The sequence below is a fragment of the Mauremys reevesii genome, linkage group 22, assembly GCF_016161935.1.
Source record: "Mauremys reevesii isolate NIE-2019 linkage group 22, ASM1616193v1, whole genome shotgun sequence".
NCBI lineage: Eukaryota > Metazoa > Chordata > Testudines > Geoemydidae > Mauremys > Mauremys reevesii.
Window position 1 is genome coordinate 21,118,929 of NC_052644.1, and position 23,082 is coordinate 21,142,010.

The 23,082-nt window shown below is 55.7% G+C and overlaps 1 protein-coding gene across 3 annotated transcripts; it reads left to right on the forward strand.

Moving 5' to 3' along the window:
• The first annotated feature begins 5,284 nt into the window (after positions 1–5,284).
• LENG8 (leukocyte receptor cluster member 8) lies at positions 5,285–22,962 on the forward strand. 3 transcript variants are annotated; one of them, XM_039509967.1, is made up of 16 exons: positions 5,679–5,696; positions 8,378–8,481; positions 9,610–9,781; positions 10,590–10,697; positions 10,911–11,024; positions 11,518–11,764; positions 13,050–13,185; positions 14,857–15,042; positions 15,316–15,624; positions 16,271–16,405; positions 16,807–17,092; positions 17,793–17,894; positions 18,582–18,650; positions 18,976–19,105; positions 19,532–19,739; positions 21,202–22,962. In XM_039509967.1, the coding sequence occupies exons 3-16, from the start codon at positions 9,656–9,658 to the stop codon at positions 21,362–21,364; spliced, it is 2,319 nt and encodes a 772-aa protein (XP_039365901.1). In that variant the 5' UTR covers positions 5,679–5,696; positions 8,378–8,481; positions 9,610–9,655; the 3' UTR covers positions 21,365–22,962. The 3 variants fall into 3 exon arrangements, with proteins under 3 accessions (XP_039365900.1, XP_039365901.1, XP_039365902.1); XM_039509968.1 differs by lacking the exon at positions 5,679–5,696 and adding an exon at positions 7,497–7,911; XM_039509966.1 differs by lacking the exon at positions 8,378–8,481 and having other exon boundaries at positions 5,285–5,696.
• The last annotated feature ends 120 nt before the right edge of the window (positions 22,963–23,082 follow it).

Below are 23,082 nucleotides of genomic sequence, written 5' to 3' on the forward strand. Positions count from 1 at the left end.
TCCCACCCCTTCCCCTCCCAGAGCCGGGGATAGAACCCAGGAGTCCTGGCTCCCACCCCTTCCCCTCCCAGAGCCGGGGATAGAACCCAGGAGTCCTGGCCAACCCGCCGTGCTCTAGTTCCCTTTCTCTTTGAGCTCCCTACGGCCCCTGGGAGTCCTTTGGTGTGACAGCCCCCCCGAGGGTCAGACTCACTCTCTGGGGTTAGGCCCTCGGGCCCCACCACCTCCTGGGGCTGCACCTCTGAGCCTCCAGCCCGCCTGGCTGCCTCCATGAGCCCCCTCTGGGAGGCCACTCGCTCTGGCCCCATAGTGGGGGTTAGGTGGGCGTATCTGCGTTGCTCCGGGGTGTGGATTTTTCACACCCACCCATCCCCTCCCCCGAGCAATGTAGTTATACCAGTGTCGGTCTGTCGCGTAGACCTGGCCGGAGAAAAATGTTCTCGGCAGCTGGCTTTAGTTCCTTCCAGAATGTCAAGCGGCTGGGACGAGCGGGTTTGCAGGTAGCCTCTCCCCGGGGCAATTAGCAATGTCTTTGCGTTGTGATGTCCGTGTTTCGCCCGCCTTGGCGATGGGGGGGGGGGATCCCTGTCACGGATCCAGAGCAAACGTTTTATTACAGCCAGGAAGCAAAAACTTAGGGGAGAAAGAAATTCGAAGGGCGATTAACGCTGGCAGCAACTTGCATCAAGTCTAAACAGGGTGTTATTGGCCGAGCACCCTGCTGCGCCCTCCCGACACCCCAGGGAGTGGGGTGGGTTTCCGGCAATGGATTTGTCAGTGCTCGGCTGAGACCCAAAGCCATGGGAAAGGCTGGCAGCAGGTCAGCCACCATCACACGTAGGAGACCTGGCTCCCACCTCCCTCCCAGAGCCAGGGATAGAACCCGGAGGTCCTAGCTTCCAGCCCCTAACTCTAACCCCCACCCGCCTCCCAGAGCTGGGGAGAGAACCCAGGAGTCCTGGCTCCCAGCCCCCGCTGCCCTCACCACTAGACTGCACTCCCCTCCTCCGGAACCAGGGAGAGAACCCAGGAGTCCTGGCTCCCAGCCCCTTACTCTAACCCCCACCCGCCACCCAGAGCAGGGGAGAGAATCCAGGAGTCCTGGCTCCCAGCCCCCGCTGCCCTCACCACTAGACCCTACTCCCCTCCTCCAGAGCCAGGGAGAGAACCCAGGAGTCCTGGCTCCCAGCCCTTACCACGAGACCCCACTCCCCTCCTCTAGAGTCAGGGAGAGAACCCAGGAGTCCTGGCTCCCAGGCCTCACCACAAGACCCCACTCCCCTCCTCCAGAGCCAGAGAGAGAACCCAGGAGTCCTGGCTCCCAGCCCCCACTGCCCTCCCAGAACCACAGAGAGCACCCAGGAGCCCTATTTAATATTATTCCCAACTTCCCTTCCCATCCTTTCACATTCACTCTCTCTGGGTATGAGGGGGTCTCCAGTTTACACAGTCATCCAGATCTTCTTTCAGAGGGGTAGCCGTGTTAGTCTGGTTCTGTAGAAGCAGCAAAGAATCCTGTGACACCTTATAGACTAACAGATGTTTTGCAGCATGAGAACATCTGTTAGTCTATAAGGTGCCACAGGATTCTTTGCTGCTTCTACAGATCTTCTTGTATAATATTCCGGTCCTCCTCTGTATTGGCAATACTCCCAACTTTGTGTCATCCGCAAATTTTATTAGCACACACCCGCTTTTTGTGCCAAAGTCAGTAATAAAAAGATTAAATAAGATTGGTCCCAAAACCGATCCCTGAGGAACTCCACTAGTAACCTCCCTCCAGCCTGACAGTTCACCTTTCAGGCGACCCATTGTCAGCTCCCCTTCAACCCCTTCCTTATCCACCCTTCAGTTCTCATATTAATCCCCGTTTTCTCCAATTTAACTAATCATTGCTCATGTGGAACTGTGATACCAGACACCTCTGTGTTCTTGGGGAACCAGGGTGCAGTATCCAGCCTGACTCATGAAAGACACCCTGCCCCCCAGCTTCTGCTTAAACCAAAACCCATCAGAGGAAAAAAAAACTTGCAGAGAGCAGTGAAGGGCATTGGGAGACACACCTAGACCCCTCCTGACAAGGGTGACAAGATTAAGACATCTCCATTAGGATACAGAATGGAAAGCAGAGACAACTCCCCTAGCCTCATCTGCATGACAGATGGGACAGGAAGACATCTCAATTTACATACCGAATGGCGAACAGAAAACCACACTGAATTCTGGGACCAGAAAAAGCAGGGAAGCACTGCATGGGAATCTCTGCTCCAGATGCTAATGAACCTATGTCTGCATACACCCAGCTCAGGAATTATCAGACCAATTCTAGTAATGAATCCTTAATTGATATCCAAATACTGAAGCAGCCTAGTTGCATTGTGAGCTCCCTGGAAGAAAACACCACCCATAGCCAAGAGTGATCAGCTCCTTTTGTCTAGTCTAAAGAAAACCCTTGAGCTTACCTATAAACAAATCTATTCTTCTCCCTTGAACCATTGCATTTTCTCTACAAAAATCCCTACTCACCCTCCAGTCAGGGTTCTGATGCTTAGATCCAAACTAGGCATCAGTTCCACTGGAACTCCATCTTCTCCTGGCTGATCGTGCTGGGGACTCTGCCTGTCTCCTGCCCTCAGGACCCTCAGCTACCACCATCACCTGGGAACCCCGACCAGTTCAAGCCTCATGGAGTGGGTGAGACCCGCCCCTCCCTTTCTCTCTCTTTCTGTTTTCTTTTCTACCGTAGGTATTAACCTTTAATAATGTAGGTTATTTCGGTTTAGGCTCCTTGTGTAGTTATCACTAGTATTCAATAAATAACTTTTATGATTAAGTTGGTTGCTTCTCCCTCTCTTGCTGGACTTTACTCTTTTGTGTTTTTAGCTTCCCCCATTCACTCTGCAGCAACGCTGCTTTTACCTAAGCTAAAGATCCCTGCAGCGCCCAGAATACTGTGGGGTTTGCTCATCAAGTAGGTTACTGCCAGTACAATTGTGATGTGAAGGTGGGGATAGGGACGTGCTGAATCTGGGACACATAAGGGTAACAGCTTGAAAGTGTTGCTTGACCCGGTCCATGGAGCCCAGGGGCATATAAGGGGTCAGCTTGACAGTGCTGATTGACCCGGTCCGCTCAGACTTGCTCTGTTAATGTATGGGTGGGTGGGTGCTCATCCGGTTTTGGAGCTGGAGAAACCCAGCCCTAGGGAACCGAGGTCCTGCAGGATAGCTCCATTGGGAGGGGACTTGCAGAAGGGAGAAGTAGAGCTCCATATGAAAACACACGTGACACAAGCAGCACGTTGATAGAATTACAGAAACCCCTTCCCCGGAAAAGTAACCCAAATAAATGAGCATTCCCCAAAGTAATGGGCAAATCTGGTAACAACTGTGCCAAATGCCTCACTGACACCCGGGTAGATGAGATCTACTGCATTTCCTTTGTCTAACAATTGAAACAATTGTAGAAAAATCTACAATTACTTTCTATCACAGGGGTTGGCAACCTTCAGCACGCGGCCGGTCAGGGTAATCCACTGGCAGGCCGCGAGACATTTTGTTTACGTTGACCGTCCGCAGGCATGGCCCCCCCGCAGCTCCCAGTGGCCGCAGTTCGCTGTTCCCGGCCAATGGGAACTGCATGAGGGGGAGCAGGCCGCGGGGACATGCTGGCCGCTGCTTCCCGCAGCTTCCATTGGCCGGGAACAGCGACCCACGGCCACTGGCAGCTGCGGGGGGCCGTGCCTGCAGCGTAAACAAAAATGTCTCTTGGCCGGCCAGTGGATTACTCTGACGGGCCGACCCCTGTTCTATCATTTGGGCGACTCAGTTTTTGCAGTTCACCAAGCTTGGACCAGATCATTTAACTTTAGGAAACATCGGAACAGCCCTTTCTTATCTTAATCCCTCTGTTTATAAACACAATTCTGCCTCCCTGCCTCAGGGGCCAACCAAGGGAGGTTTTTTAAAGGCTTTTTAAGCTCCCCCTAGAACTGTGTGCATGCGCACAGCAGAGAGTGAGTGAGGATGAAAAACAAAAAAACAAAACGCGGAAGAACCCCCGCCAAACCTGCCACCTATAACACATGATGAGCAATTAAAAAGAACCAAACCAACATCAGCTTATTGTAAGCGGACATGGTGATTGTTGCAGAGCTGGGGAAAGAACCTAGGAGTCCTGGCTCCCAGCCCCCCTGCTCTAACCACTAGCCCCCACTCCCCTCCCAGAGCCAGGGAGAGAACCCAGGAGTCCTGGCTCCCAGCCCCCCTGCTCTAACCACTAGCCCCCACTCCCCTCCCAGAGCCAGGGAGAGAACCCAGGAATCCTGGCTCCCGGCCCCGCCTGCTCCAACCACTAGCCCCACTCCTCTCAGAGCCAGGGAGAGAACCCAGGAGTCCTGGCTCCTAGCCCCCTCCCCCCACGCTAACCACTAGCCCCCACTCCCCTCCCAGACCAGGGAGAGCACCCAGGCATCTCCTAGGTCGGAGCCCCTCCCACATTTTATTGCTTCTGCCTTTGAAGGGATATGTCCCGCCTAAGCCACCATCCCTCCCCTGGCCCCCACCTTCTTTGCCCTCATTGGCTGCTCCTGACGCGCCCCGCCTGTCCGCCCGTTCGCCAATCCAACCCGAGCTCCGAGCTCCCGATTGGTCGGACGGAGAGGCAAGGCAAGGGAGGAGGGCCCTGCGTCGTGACGTCATCCCGCCGCCGCTGAGTTTCGTTCTCTCTACCACCCTCTCCGCGTGCGTCACGCTACGTGCCGCGCGAGGCGCCCCGGAAGGACGCGGGCGGGGGGGAGCGGAAAAAAGAACGAACCCAGGAGGCCGCCGCCGCCATCTTGAGAGCGCGGGACGGAGCCAGCGCAGCGCGCGAGACACCCCCCGCCCCTCCCCCACAGCGCAGCGCGCGCCCCGCGGGGACCGGACGTCGGCGGCCGAGGCCGGGCCTGGAGCGGAGCCCGCGGCGGGGGCCTCGGGAAACCGGCGGGGCGGGGCCTGAAGCCCGAGCAGGGCCCTTGGGGCCGGGCAGGAGCCGGAGAGGGGCCGAGGCGGGGCCTGAGGCCTAGAGGGCCGGGGGCTTTGGGGGCGACGCCTAGCGAGGGCCGTGGGGCCAGTTAGGGCCTTGGGGCCGCTGTGAAGGGCCGGGGGCAGGCAGGGATCGGGGCTCTAGGGGTGCCAGGAACGGGGGCAGGGAGGGTTGTGGGGGAATCAGGGGCTGGAGGCCTGGTCGGGCCCGTGGCCAGGGGCTGAGGAGCAAGGCGGGGGGGAGGGGGATAGGCAGAGAGAGGCTGTAGGCCTGTGGGGGGAGTCTGCGCCCCTAAGAAGGTGACTGAAGGGGGAGCTTTCTGGCACACGCCCTCCCGGCATCTCACCCTGACGGGCCTCGGTTTCCTGCCCTGGACAGTGGGGCTGGGCACCCTGAGTTCCTGCCCTCCCACCCCAGCACCCAGGCGGCCGAGCGGCCCCCCTGCTGCCGATACAGAGAGAAGGGGGGCGCCCCCCATTCCTGCCCAAGGAGGCACAGACTTGAGGCTGCTGTGACCTTTCTGCTCTGCGCCCCGGCACTGCGAGAGAGGGGCGCGCCCCAGGGTGCTGCGTTCTGTCTACGGAGCCGGGTCGGGGAGAGACACCTATAATCTCCCCCTCCAGCGACTGAACGATGGCGACCAACATAGGCGACCAGCGAGCCTCTGAATGGTGATCATTGCATGTTGGGTGCTTGGGTGGGAACCGTAGAGGTTGCTCACTAATATGCTGCTGCATTGACGTTTTTGTGGGGAAGGGGAGTAGAGGAAGCAGTGAAATGTCTCTAACGGTGACTGTCTTCATTTGACAGAAGCCTGGATTTATGGGCCAAAGCAAACTAAGCTCCCCTTATTCTCCCAGGCTGCCACATGCCCTAGTCAGTTAGCCGGGCTGGATCGTCTTGTCACGAAATAGCTACAAAGGAATCTTCTATTTCAGAGCGTAAGCTAGTGACTCAGAAGGGACCGGAATGGATCCTTGTTCTCTGTACATTGTAGCGAGCCGGACGTAGCGGCTGGCTGTGCTCCTTCCTCTGAAGCAAGAGCTAGTAACTGTGCACAGGATCATCCTCATCTTGTGTGGTTATAATTTTAAAATGACTTGGAAGAGAATGTTAACTCTTTTAAGGCAAGAGTTGCCACATGCTATATGGGACTCTGACCTTTTTCTACTGCACTATAGAAAGGCCCATCTTTTCTCACGGCCTTTGAAAATGGGGTGAAGAAATGTTGGGGGGAGCACTGGTGGGTTAAGCCACAGTTTGTTTGTTTTACTGCTACAGTATAGCTGTTTCAGTTAGGGGTACGATTGATATTGCTGAAATAGTTATGCCCGTGTGGCTGCAGCAACACCAGTATAAAGGTATACCAGTATAGTTGATTTCCCTCATGTGGGAATGAGCTATACCACTATACTGCATCCATGCCGGGGAAGATTAATGCACCGGCTTTAATTATACTGGTATCAAAGTGGTCCGGCTTGTGTGTCTGAACAAGTCTTCTGCATCTTTGTTATGTCAAGTGTGACTAGAGCAGATGGGTGAACCCCTTTAAATGCTTCAGTAAGTTGAAATGTTTGTTAGTACTGAGGGTTTGAGGATAAAAATTCTGAGCACAAATCTGAAAGAGCCAATCCGAGTGACCAAGGAAGCCAGAAGCAAATTAATGGGCTCATCATTAAAGAGCGGCACTAAAACCTTTTAAGAGGTCTGTGGATTTCACATTATTTTAGGGGGTGGTTTCTCTGTCATAAACATTAAGTGAAAGGCTTAGAAATATAGCCCAAAGCAGACTGCCTTAGTATGAGAACCTGTCAAATTAGTGTTAGTCCAATAGGCTAATGTTGTTTGGCTGACGTTGGTATTAAGTGTAACATTCGTGATTTGCATTGTGAAGTTCTGAGCTCCAGTTCTGCAGTGAATTCTCCGCAGGCAAAACCACTTGGCCCATGTGGGTTCCCTGTCAACTTTGTTGGAAGGGCCCAAGCTGAGCTCATTGTAGGATGGGACCTTCCTGGAGTGGAAATGACACACGTTTTCAGTTCCTTTTTAAAGGCCTCAAAACTAGGTGTGACCCGTTTTGCTGCATAGCAGGGTGTTGTGGCTTTTAAAGGTTGTCGGGGATAGGAGGAAAACTGAGGGTGTTTCTTTTTTTCTTGTTTGTGATGTATAAAGAAATCTCTCTTTTACAGTTAACTGTTTATTGGATTTACCTGTGTTTGAGGGGGAGATTTATGTGGCAGGCAAGTGAGCCATAGCTTAGCAAACTTTTAAGGCCGGGAGGAACATTAAATCATCTAGCCTGACCTCCCATTTAACAGGCCATAGCATTTCCCATAATTCCCCTTGTACTGACCCCAATAACTTGCATTTAACTAAACAAGCATCTTCCAGAAAGGCATCCAGTCTTGATTTGATACCATCAAGAGAAGAATTCAATTCAGCACAACCTGTGGGAGTTTGTTCCATTGGCCACTGACCCTTACAGTTACACATTTGTGACTCGTTTCTAATTTGTTTGGCTTTAACGTCCAGCCGCTGGGTCTTGTGCTGCATCATGATGTGGGTCAAAACCTTTTTTATGAAACCAAGAGGATGGTGCGTTGGATAAAGATTCAAAGATTTTTTTTCTCCTAACAATCAGTTTTGAGTTAAATCAGTGTTGGAAAGAGAGTCTGACGATCTTCCCCCATCCATTGGCTTAGAATCCTGCAAAGCCTTAACTTTCCCCATGTCACCTTGGTACCTGTGATGTCATAGTCCTGCCAGTTCTCCAGCCAGATGCGTAGATATCAATCATGATTTGAATCACCAAGTGGAAAGCCTTCATTTAAACCATCAATTTAAATCAACTTTTCCATTTGTTCTTCAGTTATTTTCTAATGAAAGGTGCATTCTCATTGGTTGATAGAACCATTAAAATGTAGCACCTTTACAGTCGATGTGGTACATCTCTTTGCTATCTTTGGGTGTACAGGATATCTATATACACTTATTTAAACAATTATATAGCTTTATATTTTCAGATTATTAATTGTACATTTTTAATATGTTGGAAAAAGGTGAATGAGATATTGCTTAGTTATTACTGTGGTGCCATATATAAAGTTTGCTGTCAAAAGTTAGATGTTTTTCCCAGATTCTTTCTTTATTATAGAAAAGCAGCCTTTAACTCAAAGTTTTTTGGTAGAAGCTCATGGATTCAGCAATTTTATTTTTTTAATTACTTTAGGCCTAACATATCCTGTATTAAATTCAGATTTCCTTTTAAACAGGGTTATTTTTAAAAAGTAAATCTTATTAAAATTTAAATCAAAATCTGATTTTGTAAAAATAATCTTTGATTTTTATCCAGTCAACCATGGAGTCTTCCAGGAAAGAACTGGGTAGACAAGACATGGATTTCAACCATAAAACCTCTTAACGCCTTCATTATAAGCAACAGGAGACACAACATTGGTATGAAATCTGATCAGTTTAGGGGCATTCTACTCAGCTTCCTAAAATATCCTCTCCCTGGCCAAGCAAGATGACTTTGTATAGTTTTTTTCATGGTTTAGCTGGGTGTTTTCTAAGCCCTGGGGCTTGCCAGATATTGGACAACTGAAAATTAGCCGTGTCATTTTGAAGTGGGAAGCATGCTGCTTTTATTTTTTGAGAGATTTCCTTTTTTATTTTTTAAAAAAACTAAATTGACAACTCTTTGAAAGTCACTCAGAGGTTTGATGCATAGAAGTAGTTGTGGCAGCAGGTGGATTAATGAGCAAAATGCAGGTGAGAAGGGCAGAGGTATAACGCCCTGTAATGTTACCCTCTGACTTACCTGGGAAGACGAAAGCTTGTTTGTGTCGTCATAAAGTCGCTCCTGGGCATCTAGTGCAATAGTCCCATTGAGTCTGGTGTGGCTATCTGAGCGTATGCGCCTCTTTCATGGCAGGCCAGGTTCTCTGATGGAGGAGGGGACTGGCAGTAAGGGACAGAGCTAGACACATCTAAGTTTGACTCCGGATCCCATGGCTGAAGGCTGCTCCCCTCTAGCAGTTTGGTGATCTGTGTGAAATGAGGTATCTCAGTCCAATTCCTAGTGGCCATATCATGTTTGGCTGTGGGGGGTCATGGAGACACGACTCCCAGAGCAGGATGCACCTAATGATTCGAGTTCCTTTCCCTGCTAGCCTCTCTGTGCCTCGGTTTCCCCTCTGTAGCATGGGGTGATAGCCCTGCCCAGCGTCGTGCAGCTGCTGTGGGGATTAATACATTGACTGCAAAGTGCTTAGATACTACAGCGGGGAACAGGGGCAGATAAGCATCATAGTGTGTCCTCATTAGTTACCATGTGTGAGCAGGAGACCCTAGAGTGGAGGCGGAGGGCACAGCAGCAGAGTTGAGGTGTGTGCAGCAGGATGACTGCCAAGAGAATTGCTGTATTTATCCTCTGGGTGGCACTCCAGCCTCCTTTCTGCTCTTAGCTAAAACTGCAGCTTGTTTTAGCCTCGACTGCCTGGGGCTGACCCTTACCTGTGCAGCCAGGACAGAGGGATTCCCAGTCTCCAAGCGTAACTCTCGACTTTCTCTTGACACATCCAGGGCTCCCCAGTACAATCTAGGGAACAGCGCGGCCCGGGAAAACACCATGGAGGGCCAGGCGCACGAGAACCCTGAGTGGGAGAAAGCCAGGCAGGCGCTGGCTAGTATCAGCAAAGCCAACGCCGCCTCTGGGACCAGCAAGGGCTCCAACAACGGACCGGCTAACACGCAGGTAACAGGCCCCCCGCTTTTTCATGGGATTCTGGTCTCCTGGGAGCCAGCGTGCTGGGAGATCTTACCCCGCCCCAGCGCCGGAGAGAAGGATCAAAGGATTCATTTCCCTGCTGTTTCACTTAGTTCATTATGTGACCCGGGCTGACGACGTAACCTGGTCATTAGAGCACAGGTCTTGAACTTGGGAGACCTGGCTTTGCTGGGGGAACCTGGGGAAATCACTTACCTGCCAGTCCCCTTCCTCTGCCTGTCTTGTCCATTTAGATTGTCAAACTCTCTAGAGCAGGGACTGTCTCCAAGCGCTGCGGGGCCCCCATCTGTTACCACAAATCCCCTCAGACCACTTGGGATGACTACATGTTATACCTTTGCTGATTGGACACATTCGCTCTTCCTTATCTACGCGGCTGCAGCCCTCGGGAGCCACAGCCATGGATCGGGGCCCCGTCGTGTGAGCTCCTGCACAACCCCAGAACAAAAAGCCCCCAGTGAGCTTCCAGTCTGTCGTCTGACCCGGTTGGGTTGTGGCCACACGCTGGGTTTAGACGCAGTCATCTGTCGACAGTGTTGTGTGTGCGCGCGCACAACACTATCTTATTGGGTATCGGTGCATGCTGGGAAAAATCTGGGTTGCCATCCCCTGCTGCCACAGCAGCAGCTCGTATCCAGAGGTTCTGGTACCCGGTGCAGTGCACCCTGGGTTAGCCGACAGAGGACTAACCGCGGCCACTGCACGAGGCTAGTGGGGTCCAGTCTGTGCTCCCTAGTCACTGCCTTTCCTGATGATCCCGTGTGTTTCTCTGCAGTATGCCTCCCAGCAAGGAGACCCAAACGCTATGCAGCAGCAGCAGCAATATTACCAGTGGTACCAGCCGTACAGCTTCGGATACCCCTATAATTACTGTTACCCAATGGTGAGTGGTTTATCCTCTGCTGTGTGTCTGTGATCTCTTAGGAGCCCCAGCTCATGAGAGGTGCTGGGCGGGGGGAGCTGATGTTGGGACGTGCAGGGAGGCTTTAATGTCTTTTGCGGGGGGCGGGGCATGGGGTGGGGAGTTGGCAAGTGTTTTACAAATGCTGGCTAAGTGCTGTGTCCTGAGACTGTGGGGCTGGGCTCTTCTCTGCAGAACGTCTACCCAGGCTACAGCTTCCCCAACCAATACGGGGTCGCGGGGTCGTATTCCTCTTCGGCGGCCCAGCAGCCGCAAGGTCCGGGCCAGCACCAAGGGAACGTGAACCAGGTAGGTCCCAATGTCCCAGCCCTCGCGGAGTGCTCAGGGGTCATGCTGCCCGCGGTTCTTTCCCCCGCCCGGGGCCAGGAGTCGCGTCAGGACTGGGGTCTAGTGGTTAGAACATGGAGCACCTGGGTTCAGTCCTGGGCTCAGAGGTGCCATGTTCCCTGGGAGCTGGAGCAGGAGGGACTGGGAGTGACAAGTGACTGGATTCTGTGTGAGACTCTTGGCGGGAGTGTTGTCTAGTTAGGGGGGGCTGGGAGCCAGGACTCCTGGGTTCTCTCCCCCACTCTGGGAGGGGAGGGGGGTCTAGTGGTTAGAGTGGGGGGGGGCCCTCTTCTTGCCCCGTGAAGGCCATGGGGCTACACTGATGTATCTGGGAGGGGAGAAGGGCCAGTTTGTCTACACCTCTACCCATAATCTGCTTCTCACCGGGCCTTGACACCTGTGCCGGGCAGTCGTGTGCCACCCTCCACTGAGAGCGTCTCTCTCTTCCCTCCAGCCCCCCGTCCCTGGCATGGAGGAAGCCATGGCCTACCCCAGCCAACAGCAGCAGATGGCCACCTCCAACCCCCCGCAGCCGCCTCCACAGCATGGCAACCACCCCGGGGGCGCCATGGGCCAGCAGCAGGGCGGCTCGGCCGGGGGCCAGCACCTGCAGCAGAACTCCGGCGCCTCCTACAGCCAGCATGCCTACTCAGAGGGACCCAAGCCCAAGAAGGGGCAGCAGCTGTGGAACCGCATGAAACGTGAGTCCTGGCCCTGGATGCCAATGGTTGCTCCTGGGTACCAGGCTGGGGGAGAGGTCAAAGGATTAGAGCAGGGGGTCTGGGAGCCAGGACTCCTGGGCTCTGTCCCCAGCTCTGGGAGGGGAGTGGGATACTAGGGGATTGGAGCAGGGGAGGCTGGGAGCCAGTATTCCTGGGTTCTTTCCCTGAGTCTGGTGGGTTAGAGCAAGGGGGAGGGGGCAGGGAGGCAGGAACAGAACCCAGCCATCCTGGGGGAGCGTGTTCTACTGGTTAGGGTGGGGAGCTAAGACTTCTGGATTCTGTTCCCAGCTCTGGGCAGTTCTTAGGGGTTAAAGCAGGGTCGGGGAGACTGGTGGTCGGGTCTCCTGGGCTCTACTTCGCTCTCCTCAGCTGAGTGGCTGGATGAGCTGGAGTGGGTCTCACAGATCAGTCGCTCACCCCGTTGGCAGCACAGAGCCAGCCCCACTCTGGCACTGGGAGCGGGACTGTATTTTGGCTCACGCAGCATCCCAGCTGTTGATGAGGTTCCTGTCACTGACCTGTCCTGTCCACTGGTGGTGGACGTGAGAGTTGGGGCCCAGCGTAACTTTCAGAGCCCAGGTGAAGAGGAAAAGCATCTCTCGACTCGTAAATGAGCTCGTGCAATCATAAACAGAGACGTAATAAATGCAGAGCTGCATACACAGCTCCTCAGAGCGTATCAGCGCTTTGTACTCGTTCCCCATCTGTCAAAACGACTAATACCCCTTCCCACCTCGTGGGGACGTGCTCTGCAACGGAGACTTTCCTCTAAGGGGCATCGGGTGTGTCGGCCTTCAGCCTTCTCTCCAGAGGCACTCCCCTCCCCTCCTGTGAGAACTCAGCATTGTTTGGATGCGGCTGCTTCTGGGGTGAGGCGTGGGACTGGCTATACAGAGGTGCTTGTCCTGGTGTTGAGATGCAGCCACCTCGGTAGTGGGGCACAGGACTGGTTATACAGGGGTCTCTCGCCTGATGTGGAGGTGAAGCCACCTCTGGGATGGGACAGAGGGCTGTTTATACAGGGGTTTTAGCATCAGCACAGCAAGGCGACAGCAGTTCAGGACAGGAAGGGAAGGAGATTGTTTCCAAGTAAAATTAGAGAGATGGTGGATTGGCTTAAATCAAGTCCGACAGATGTTGGGGTCCTGTGTATCTAGTTTGGGGACTTGATCTCGAGTGAGTCCCTCAAATCCAAGGATTTAATAAACTCGGAATTCACTTCCTGCTTCGAGCCATCCGGTAAACTTCTCTCTTGTCTCAGCAGAAGCCCCTGGAGCCGGCGGCCTGAAATTCAACATCCAGAAACGCCCCTTCGTGCTAACGAACCAGAACTTCGGGGCCTCGGACCAGCACGGCAACTTCGGGCCGCAGCAGAACTCGGAGAAACATCACAACCAAGGGTACGTGTCTCACTCCCCTGCTGCTCCATCAGTCCCACTCGACCCCTAAGGGAGGTGGGATGGTCTTCAAAGGGGGAAGTGACGCAGGGCTGGGAGCGACAGCTGAGTTAGAATCCCAGCCGTTCCCCTGTGGGAAAAATATTCTCATAAGATCAGCTCTCTGCCCCCCTGATTGTCCTAGCAGCCTTCTCTGCCTGTCTGGCTTGAATTATTTCCAGGGATTTCTCTGGCCTGTGTTAGAGATCAGACTAGATGATCACAACGGTGCCTCCTGGCTTTGGAAAAACCCAGGGGTGCCTGAAATGGAACACAGGACTCCAGGTAGGGGCTTCCAGAACAGTGCCTTGTCCAACAGCGTTAATACTTCCCATTGTGACTGGTTGGACCCCCCCTTCTGGGGTCCCACTGAGCCCACCCATTCCACCAGCCTGGGCTCCCTCACCGTGTCCCGCTGCGCGCGCGCACACAGGTAGGGACACACTCCGCTGTAGAATCACACAGAGTCTGCAATCAGCTGTGTGTGGGAAGACTCAGCTCGGGGGATTGCCCAGCACTCTGGTGCACAGACCCCGTGGAGTGTAAACCCAAAATTAATTATCGAGATCTCTACAAGCGTAAGCTCACGAAATTCACTCCCGTCCTCAGCGTGGAGGAAGATCTGCACAGCTTTTTACCCCCTCCCCGGTTATGAATTGCACAAACCGGGTTTCAGAATAAACAAAAAGGTTTATTAACTAACAAAGGTAAATTGTAAGTGATTCTAAGAGATAGCAAACAGAACAAAGCAGATTGCGTGTTTTGTTTTATTTGCTCAGTAAACTAAGCTTAATACACTAAAAAACTCTGGCTACAAATAATAATTTCTCACCGTAGATGTTGTTTCAAGCAGGTTGCAGAGTTTCTTGAAGGTAAACCGCACTGCTTGCAACTTAAAGCTCCAGGGATTCCTTTTACAGGCCAGCCCTTTCTCGCCTGGGCTCAGCCCCTGCCCCCTCTCCCCCCCAGCTTAGGTCCTTGGTTTCTTCAGGTGTTTTCAGCAGTCTCCCTTCTTGGGCGGGGAGGCAGTGGAGAAGAACCCACCCCTTCCTAATGGAAAAACGCTAGAAGTCCAAGATGGAGCCTAGTACCAGGTGACATGATCACCTGACCCTGTAAGGTCAACGCAGCCTCCCAGGAAACTGGAAGACGGGAGATTAGTATTTTAAAAGTCCTATTGTCCTTCCTAACGGCTCATCCAGGCTGTTTGCATACTGTCTGGTGTGCGTTCCCTGGGTGTACGCGCAGTTGTAATTGTTACATAGTCAGTATTCCTAACTTCAGATACAGAAATGATTCATGCATACAAATTGGATAATCCTGTTCAGTGAATCAGAACTTTTCCGATGATCCCTCACCTGACCCATGCTGCATAAAACACATCTTAGTTATGCCATATTCATATCATGACCATATCTCAGTGAAGAATATGGGGCATCATGTCACACCCATATCTTCTGGAAACATCTGGCCTGATCCAGATGTTTACTCCATCTTGGGATCTATAAGTCCCATCAGCTCAGGGCGGGTCTATGCCCTGGACTGCAGGAGTTTATCTCCTATCCCAAATCCTGCTTCAGTGGCTCACCCTGGGTCTCTAACATCTGGTTTCTGTTCTGGTCCTTTTCCCCCCAGCTCGTCCGCTGGCAAACCAGAGGACTGGCCCCAGGACATGAAGGAGTACGTCCAGCGCTGCTTCACCGCCTGCGAGTCGGAGGAGGACAAGGACCGGACGGAGAAGCTGCTGAAAGAGGTGCTGCAAGCCAGGCTGCAAGATGGCACGGCCTACACCATCGACTGGAGCAGGGAGCCACTGCCGGGGTGAGCCACCGTGCCAGTGGGGTGAGGGTCGGGAGGCGGCAGAGAGCAGGGCTGGGAGCCAGGACTCCTGGGTTCTGTCCCCAGCTCTTGGAGGGGCGTGGGATGTAGTGGTTAGAGCAGGGCAGGCTGGGAGCCAGGACTCCTGTGTTCTCCAGATACTGTCAGGAGTAGGCACTGTTGTAAAACAGGGGTGATCTCCGCCCCCCCAAGAGGCAGGGAGCTGAGCTCTGGCCCCCCAGCGGCGCCTCTCGTAACGTGCGCTCTCCCTTCCAGGCTGGGCAGGGACAGCATGGCTGAGAGCCCCAAGAAGAAACGCTGGGAGGTGTCTTCGCTTCACACTCCCCGGGGCCCCATGCCCGCCGGCCTGTCGCAGCAGCAGCAGAGGGGCAACAGTGGGGGCGGCGCGGTGGGCTCCCAGTCCCAGCGCGGTGGGGGTGGCGGGGCCAGCCGGGCCCGAGGGAACAGCTTCCCCACCAAATTCGGGAATCGCAACGTCTTCATGAAGGAGAACAGCTCGTCCTCCAGTGCCGGCTCCCGCTCCCGCTCGTCCTCTCGCTCGCCCAGCCGCCACTTCCGGCGCAGGTAGGGGGGCTGCGGGGCCGGGGCTGCGCGGGGGCCCAGCCAGTCCTCGGGGAGTCATCACCGGGCTGAGCCCCTCAGACGCTCTAGCTAGACCCTGAGGGCGTGATGTGATCAGAGACAGGATCAGACCCCGGGGCCTGTCCTGCCTGATGTGTCTCTCTCCCCACCCTCCCAAATCAGGCCCTGGGCCCATCTAGCCTGGTATTCCCCACCCCAGCCTTTCCTTGGGTCAGACCAAGAGGCCTAGCCAAGCTGGTATCCCTGACGCCACCGTGGCTCAGCCCCTCGGGCCCCTCCAGGACACTGCTGCCCTGGTGGGTGGGGAGACAACATTGGAAATGGGACCCCAGTGTGACTGGCACAGCGCCGCCTGCCTGAGTCTGCAGAGAGCCTGAGCCCATTGCTCTGAGAGGCAGTTCTCCCCACTGTGCATCTCCTCCTCAGGGGGAGCTCTCACACCATCCCCCCCCTACACACACGCACGCGCACACACACACGCGCAGGAGACTCGGGGGTGACGAGGACAGCTGGGGAACAGCCCTGGGCTGGCTCTTGGGGGAGGGGGCCCCAGGATTGCTGTGGGCAGGCCCTTCGGGGGAAGGGGGCAGGGCTGGCATCGGGCTCTAACCCTGCATCTTTCGGGCAGCGATTCCCATTCGGACTCCGACAGCTCCTTCTCCGGCACCGACTGCCGCCTGGCCAGCCGCAGGAACACGCCGAAAAACCGCGGCCGAGGGGGGCACATGGAGCGGGGCCGCATGAGGATGCAGAGGGGTAAAAGGTAACCCCGCCGCGGCCCGGTCTTGGGCCCGCCAGCCAGGAAGGGGTTAGGTGGGGGGCTCTTGGGGTCGGGACCAGCCTGGCTTAGCTTCAGGTCAGTCCATGGCTTCGCTGTGCAAAGAAGCCGAGTTTGAGTGCAGATGGGGAGCCAGGACTCCTGGGTTCTCCTGGGCTCTCGGTGGGGAATGGGGGCTAGTGGGTTGGAGTGAGGGCAGAGTGGGAGCCAGGACTCCTGGGTTCTCTACCCGGCTGTGGGGTGGGGTCTAGTAGTTGGGGGGTGGGAGCCAGGACTCCTGGGTTCCATCCCAGTTCCTCTCTCAGCCTTGCCATGTGACCCTGGGCAAATCTGCTGCCCCCTCCACATGGCTGCTGAGCCGAGCCTCCCGGCCACGTCCCTTTCAGGCACGACCAGGGCCCCTCCAAGCGCAACCGCCGGCGGAACGCCATGGACTACGAGGACCCCGAGAAGGAGTTCAAGAAGCAGCGGCGGGCGGCCCGCTTCCAGCACGGCCACTCCAAGAAGCTGCGCCTGGAGCCCCTCATCCTGTCCATCAATAGCTTGGACCCTGCCGGCTCCGAGAGCCTGGACTGGAATGAGCTGAAGATCATGGGCACCTGTCAGGAGATCACCAAGCACTACCTGCGGCTCACGTGCGCCCCAGACCCCTCCACCGTTCGGCCTGTCTCGGTGAGCGCCGGGCAGCCTCCGCTGGGGTTACTGGAGTGCCCTGGGGCGGGCCCCAGAGCGGGTGGGGGTGACCATAATGCTGGGAACCGAGGACACGTCCCAGTTGAGATCGCAGCTCTGAGGGTATCCGGTGAACCGGCAAGGCGAGGAGCTTATGCTCTGTGCCACGTGAAAGCTGGCAGGCCCAGTACTCTGCTGGTGCCATCGGGCGCTAGTGGACCGAGTGCCGGACTGGCGTCCAGGATGCCGGGGGCGAGTCACTTCCCTGTTTCCTGCCTCAGTTTCCCCTCCCAGGCTTTGTCTGTGCCGTAGTCCAGTGTGGGGACTCCTGCCTAGGCAGTACCCCACATATGGAAGCTGGGTGCGGGTGAGCCCCGGATCTTGGTTGGGGTCTGCGCATGAGGGGCTGATCTCGGGTTGGGGTCTGCGCATGGGGGGCTGATCTCGGGTTGGGGTCTGGGCAGCCCCTGGCACGATGGTCATCACCCCCAAAGGCGCACCCCTCCAAAGCAGCGATCAGCCGGCCAGCCTGGCTTCGCGGCCTGCTGTCCCGTGAAGCGCTGGGGCTGGGAGCTGAGGCGCCGCTCCCCGTGACAGCCGGGACTCTAACGCTGTCCTGTCAGGTGAGGGTGCTGCTGTCCCCTGGGTGTCGCTGCTCTCACTCGCGTCCCCCGCTCACCCAGGCGCTCTGCCTCCCCAGGTGCTGAAGAAATCCCTGTCCATGGTGAAGTCGCACTGGAAGGAGAAGCAGGATTACGCCTTTGCTTGCGAGCAGATGAAATCCATCCGGCAGGACCTCACGGTGAGCTGCCGCCCCTCTCCCGGGAAGGGTCCACAGGGAGCTGAGCTGCAAAAACGGGGCTTGGCAGAGGCCCTTCCTCTGAGGGCCCCTCTGCACGGGGAAACGAGCCGCTTTGGACGCAGAGTCATGACTCCAGTCCCGGGTGTCCACACGGGGTCACACTGGATCGTTCTCCTGCTATAGCCGTGTTGGTTAACTTCTCCATATAGACAAGCCCTAAATGGCTAGACATGGTGCGACTTGGGACTCCTGGGTTCTCTCCTCAGCTCTGGGAGGGGAGTGAGGTCCAGTGGTTGGGAGGGAGGGGGGCTGGGTGCCAGGACTCCTGGGTTCTCTCTCCAACCATATTTCACTTGCTGTTTGACCTCATTCAAAATTGGTGGCAGCTACAAGCAACTTCCTGTCTTGAGTCGGGAGAGGAAATCCCCCTTCCTAGACAGGTGGCTTCGTGCATCACTGTATCACTATATTCGGCGTGTTCAACCTCTTCCTCCCGGCCCTCGGATCCCCCGTGCTGAGTCCTGGGCCGCGGGGTTAACTTGTCCTCGCTCTCCGGAGCCGCCCACCTCGCTGCCTTGCCCTGTTGGCACCCCTGGGGGAGCAGCTAGTCAGGGCTCTTAAAGTGGCAGCGTCCCGTGGGGATCCCTGCTTGTGTCTGGAGTAACCCCTCTCCCCTGCTCCATGCAGGTTCAGGGCATCCGCACGGAGTTCACGGTGGAGGTGTACGAAACCCACGCCCGGATAGCGCTGGAGAAGGTGAGGAGGGGTGGGCCTCTGGGTTGTCGCCTGCTTGCTCGCTCCGTCGTTGGGGGGCGGGGTGGATGTCTGTCCGCTGAGGTAAAACCTGAGTGTTGGGAGCAACGTGGAATGGGCTGGGTTTAAGGGGGGCAGAAAAGGACAAGTCGGCTTGAGCATCCAATTGGACGCCTCGGTTCTATCCCTGACTTTGGGAGGGGAGTGGGGCCTAGTGGTTGGGGGGGGGGGCGGGGAGATTGGGAGCCAGGACTCCCCAATCCCTCAATAATGGGCCTTGGGTGAGTCGGGCCCCGCCCTGCTAACAGGATTTCCCGTCTCTCCCCAGGGAGATCATGAGGAATTCAACCAGTGCCAGACACAGCTCAAGTCTCTCTATGCGGAGAACCTGCCGGGCAACGTGGGGGAGTTCACCGCCTACCGCATCCTCTATTACATCTTCACCAAGAACTCGGGCGGTGAGCGAGCCGGGCGGGACGGGGACGGGAGGGGAAGGGTCACGCCGTGTAAATACGCAGAGCCTCCTTGGCTGCTGGCCCCACGTTCCCTCACCATAGAGATCCTGCCCTAGAGGGGTGTCATCCCTCTCCCAGCTCGGCCCTGGGGTCCCCCCTGGGCTGCAGATCTGTGCCTAGAGTGGCTACCTGCATACGTGCCGCTCTATCCCTTCACCCTGCTTCAGTCTGGCACTCTATGGTGAGCCTTGGAGGACTCCCCAGGGATTCCGAGCCATAGAGTCCCCAGGGACACCAATGAAAATGGCCGTCGGAGATGATGAGCCTCCCAGCCGGTGCCAGGAGACTGCACCGGCTCTGCAGCGCCCCCAGGGCTGGGAACGGGCCAGGGGCCAGCCGCTGTAACCGCCTGCCTCCCCTCCCCTGCAGACATCACCACGGAGCTGGCCTACCTGACCAAGGAGCTGAAGGCGGACCCCTGCGTGGCCCACGCGCTGGCCCTGCGCGCCGCCTGGGCCCTATCCAACTACCACCGCTTCTTCGGGCTCTACCGCCAGGCGCCCTGCATGTCCGGCTACCTCATCGACAAGTTCGCCGAGCGGGAGAGGAAGGCGGCGCTCAAAGCCATGATCAAAACGTATGTCAGGCCGGGAGGGCGCCCTGCCCGCTAACCTCACCCCCTGCCTGGCGGCTGGGCCAAGGTGCCCCCTCGCTGGCTGAGCGCTGGCTCAATCGGGGTAGAGATGTGGGTGCATCCAGTCACCTCTCTCCCTCTCCTCCGGTCGTCTGTACGGCTGTGGCCGATTGGCCAGCTAGGGAGGGGTTAGGAAGGATCCCACACTGGTAGGGGGGTGACCTAGCTCAGGGGTGGGGTGGGGGGGTGGTCCATGATCTTAACCAGCCCCTCTGGTCCTGAGCAGCCGTCTCCCTCCGGCAGGTAAGTAGAACGTAGCCAGTGTGCAGTGGGGCCCCCTCCGGGGACTCGTCTCTGCTCCGTGCCCAGATGCTGGGCAGCCCTTGGCTCGAAGCAGGGAGCTGGGACCAGCCTGGCTTGTGCTGAGGCAGGGGATTGCAGCCCGGCAGCGAATCTTCCGGGCGTGGGGGGCTTAATTTGTGGGAGATCAACACTGGCACCTTGCCAAAGGGTGGCAGATCCAGGTGTCCTAGTGCTGTAGCCCCCAGACAGGACTGGGGAGGGGGAGTCCCGTTGTGCTGGATGGTGGCACTTTTCTGGAGCTCAGATCTCCTGAAACCTCCGTTCTGATTCGGAAAGTGCTGGCGGTTCCCTCCCGGAGTGGGGGAGGCTCGGCTGCTCTCGCTGAGATCCAGAGGGGCCAGGCTGCTGCCTAAAGCAGTGGAGGAGGCAAACTTCTTGCGTGGGGGGAACATGGGCAAAGCTAGAGAGGGAGGCCAGAGGAGTGGGGAGGGTTGGGAGTGGCCTCAGGAGCCACCATAGGAGAGTCTCCTGGCCACACAGGGAGCTTCTAGCAGTCAGATCGTGTCCCACGGCAGCTGCCTTCCCTGTTCTCAAAACCAGGGACCTCGTGCTGCTCCTTAAGGGCATGGGGTGCAGCCCCCCTGAAGACGGGGTGTGAGGGGAAGGAGGTATCTGCTACCCACCGCCTGACCTGGGATGTGGATAGTTGCTGTGGGGGGTGCAGGCTACTGAACTGATGGCGGTGATGGGTGGAAGCTAGTGGTTTGGGGCAGGCAGTTACCTGTTTGGCTGTGATCTCTGTTGTGGGGTGCAGCCTGGAGGTCAGGTCTGGGAAGGGTGGGGGGATCAGATACTTCGGGGTGGGAGTGTGTGTGTGTGCAGGCTGTTTGGGGGTCAGGTCCGGGGGGAATGGTGATGTGGGGTCAGATCTAATGGGGCAGGGTGTTGGTGGGGGGGCAGGTCGCTTGGGGTCAGACCTAGGAGGCAGGGCATTGTGGGGGGCAGATCTGAGGGGGAGGGGTGTACTGGCTACATCCCTGGGGCCGAGATCCGTTAGGTGGTGGTTCAGTCTGTGCTTGTCCTAACCTGCCTCCTGCTGCGTTTTCCCCCGCCCCCGTTCCTTGGTGGGTTTTGTTTATTTGTTTCGTTTTGTTTCCTTCAGTTTCCGCCCGGTGCTCCCCGTCTCCTACGTTCAGTCCGAGCTGGCCTTCGAGGCTGCGGAGGAGTGCCAGCTCTTCCTAGCCGCTCTGTCCCTGGTGTACACAGGCACCGACGCAACCAAGATTGACTGCAGGCAGAGCTTAGCAGTCCTGGCCAACTTCTAACATCCCCCCCAAAGCCCCCCTCTATTCGCAACCAAAGGGTAATGGCGGCTCGGTGTGTGCCACCGGGGCATTCCCCCTTGCCCCCACGCACCTCCGCAGACGGACGAGGGTAAGCCGGCCGGCCGCTGGACAGCTCCTCCATGGCGTGCCGGGCAGGGGCCCAGGCGATCGATGTTAACGCTTTTCTTTAGTCTCTTGCCAGCGGATCGTTCTCCGGGGGCGCTGGGGCGGGGAGGGTCAGCCTGTCCTCCGCAGCCAAATGCCCTCACCTAGCGTGACCGCTTCGGCCATGCCAGCCCGCGCCGCCTCAGTCTTCGGCGCACGCCCGGGTTCGAAGAACCGCCCCTACCCCCGCCGATCTGTGCAAAGGGTGTCGGGAGGAATCAACTACGAAACGCAACACACTTTCCTTTCCTCCCGCCCGGAGCGATCGGAAGTGAACTCCGGAAGGAAAGAAAAACCCAGAGCTTAGCTGGGCTGCCTAGTTAAACCACCCTAGCAACGGGAAGCAAACGTCTAGAGCCGGCCGGTCTGGAAATGTTTTCCAGAACTCGAGTCTAGATCCTCCTGGCACTTTAAAAGCCAAGGAAACCATTTCCTCTGTGCAATGCTGATCCCTTCTCGGAAATGTGATTTCTGTGTATATTTCTTCAGGATACGCTGTACAGCCCCCCACCCTTCTCTGATGTAAATAAGGAGATAAATCCATTGTATTTTGTAAAGTATCTTTTCTACTTTTTTTAATTATAAACTTTAGCAGGTCGGGGTGTGAGTTTTCTTTTGTTGACATTGTTGGGGGATTTTTTTTTTTTAAGAGTAGATCCTTTGTTGGATATTGTGTATATTTCCACCTTGATCTGAAACTAACGTTGTCTCAGTTTTCTCTTTCTCTCTTACCCCTGCTTCTGAGCTTTTTGGCCAGCCTTGGAAAGAGAGCCAAAAAAACCCAAAAGGCACATCTGGGCAAAAAAGAGAAAACAGCCGAAAGAGCAGTGGCGGAGAATGAAAGCCGAAAGGTCGAGCCCCGATCGGCTCCCCCACCCCCCGCCTCAGAGACTGTTGCTTAAGAGACATTGTAAGAATCGGGGGAACCTGATGCAGAGTGTGAAATTGGGGTGATGCGGACCACGCAGCTGCCGGGAGTTGGTCGTCCCTCCGCTAATGGATTCAACCGGTCACCAGCAAATCTTCCAATCACGTCTAAGTTTCACTGTTTCTATGTCCTGGAGTATTTTTTTTGTCTATGCTCAGTTTTCAGTTGATTTTTATTTATTTATTTTCCCCCTATTTCCTCAGTTTCTTTACAGGTAACTCGGTAATGATCCATTCCCTCCCCTTTCCCCGCCCTCAATTTAATCGTCCTTTTATTTATTTTTTTTTCCCCTTCCTATAGTCTCTTTAGCGTCTCATTCTCCTCCCGAGCCTTCCCCCTTCCTTTCTTTTTGTTGGACATATGTAACTTTCTGATGTGCACTCGACAGCATGAATAGCTGCATTTCAAATGCTCTTTTTTTTTCTTTCCAGAAACTCTCTTCCTTTTTTGAGGAGTATTTTTCTCGAAATTGAACATTAATAAAAACGACAAACGTAGGAAGAAACGCCTCGGGCCGCTGTCTTTTTTTTTTTTTTTTTTGAGGCTGGGTCAGGGGATCCCATGTGGGACCTGAGATGCCGGCGTTTGCCCCTAGTGCCTGTGACCTTGGGCAAATCGCTCGGGG

Excerpts from the sequence above, each read along its gene's own strand:
- LENG8 (XM_039509966.1), top strand. The coding sequence starts at position 5,659 with ATGGCGACCAACATAGGCGACCAGCGAGCCTCTGAATG. Across the intron at positions 9,782-10,589 it reads ACGGACCGGCTAACACGCAG|TATGCCTCCCAGCAAGGAGA; the intron begins GTAACAGGCCCC and ends GTTTCTCTGCAG. Across the intron at positions 19,106-19,531 it reads CTTCACCAAGAACTCGGGCG|ACATCACCACGGAGCTGGCC; the intron begins GTGAGCGAGCCG and ends CCTCCCCTGCAG.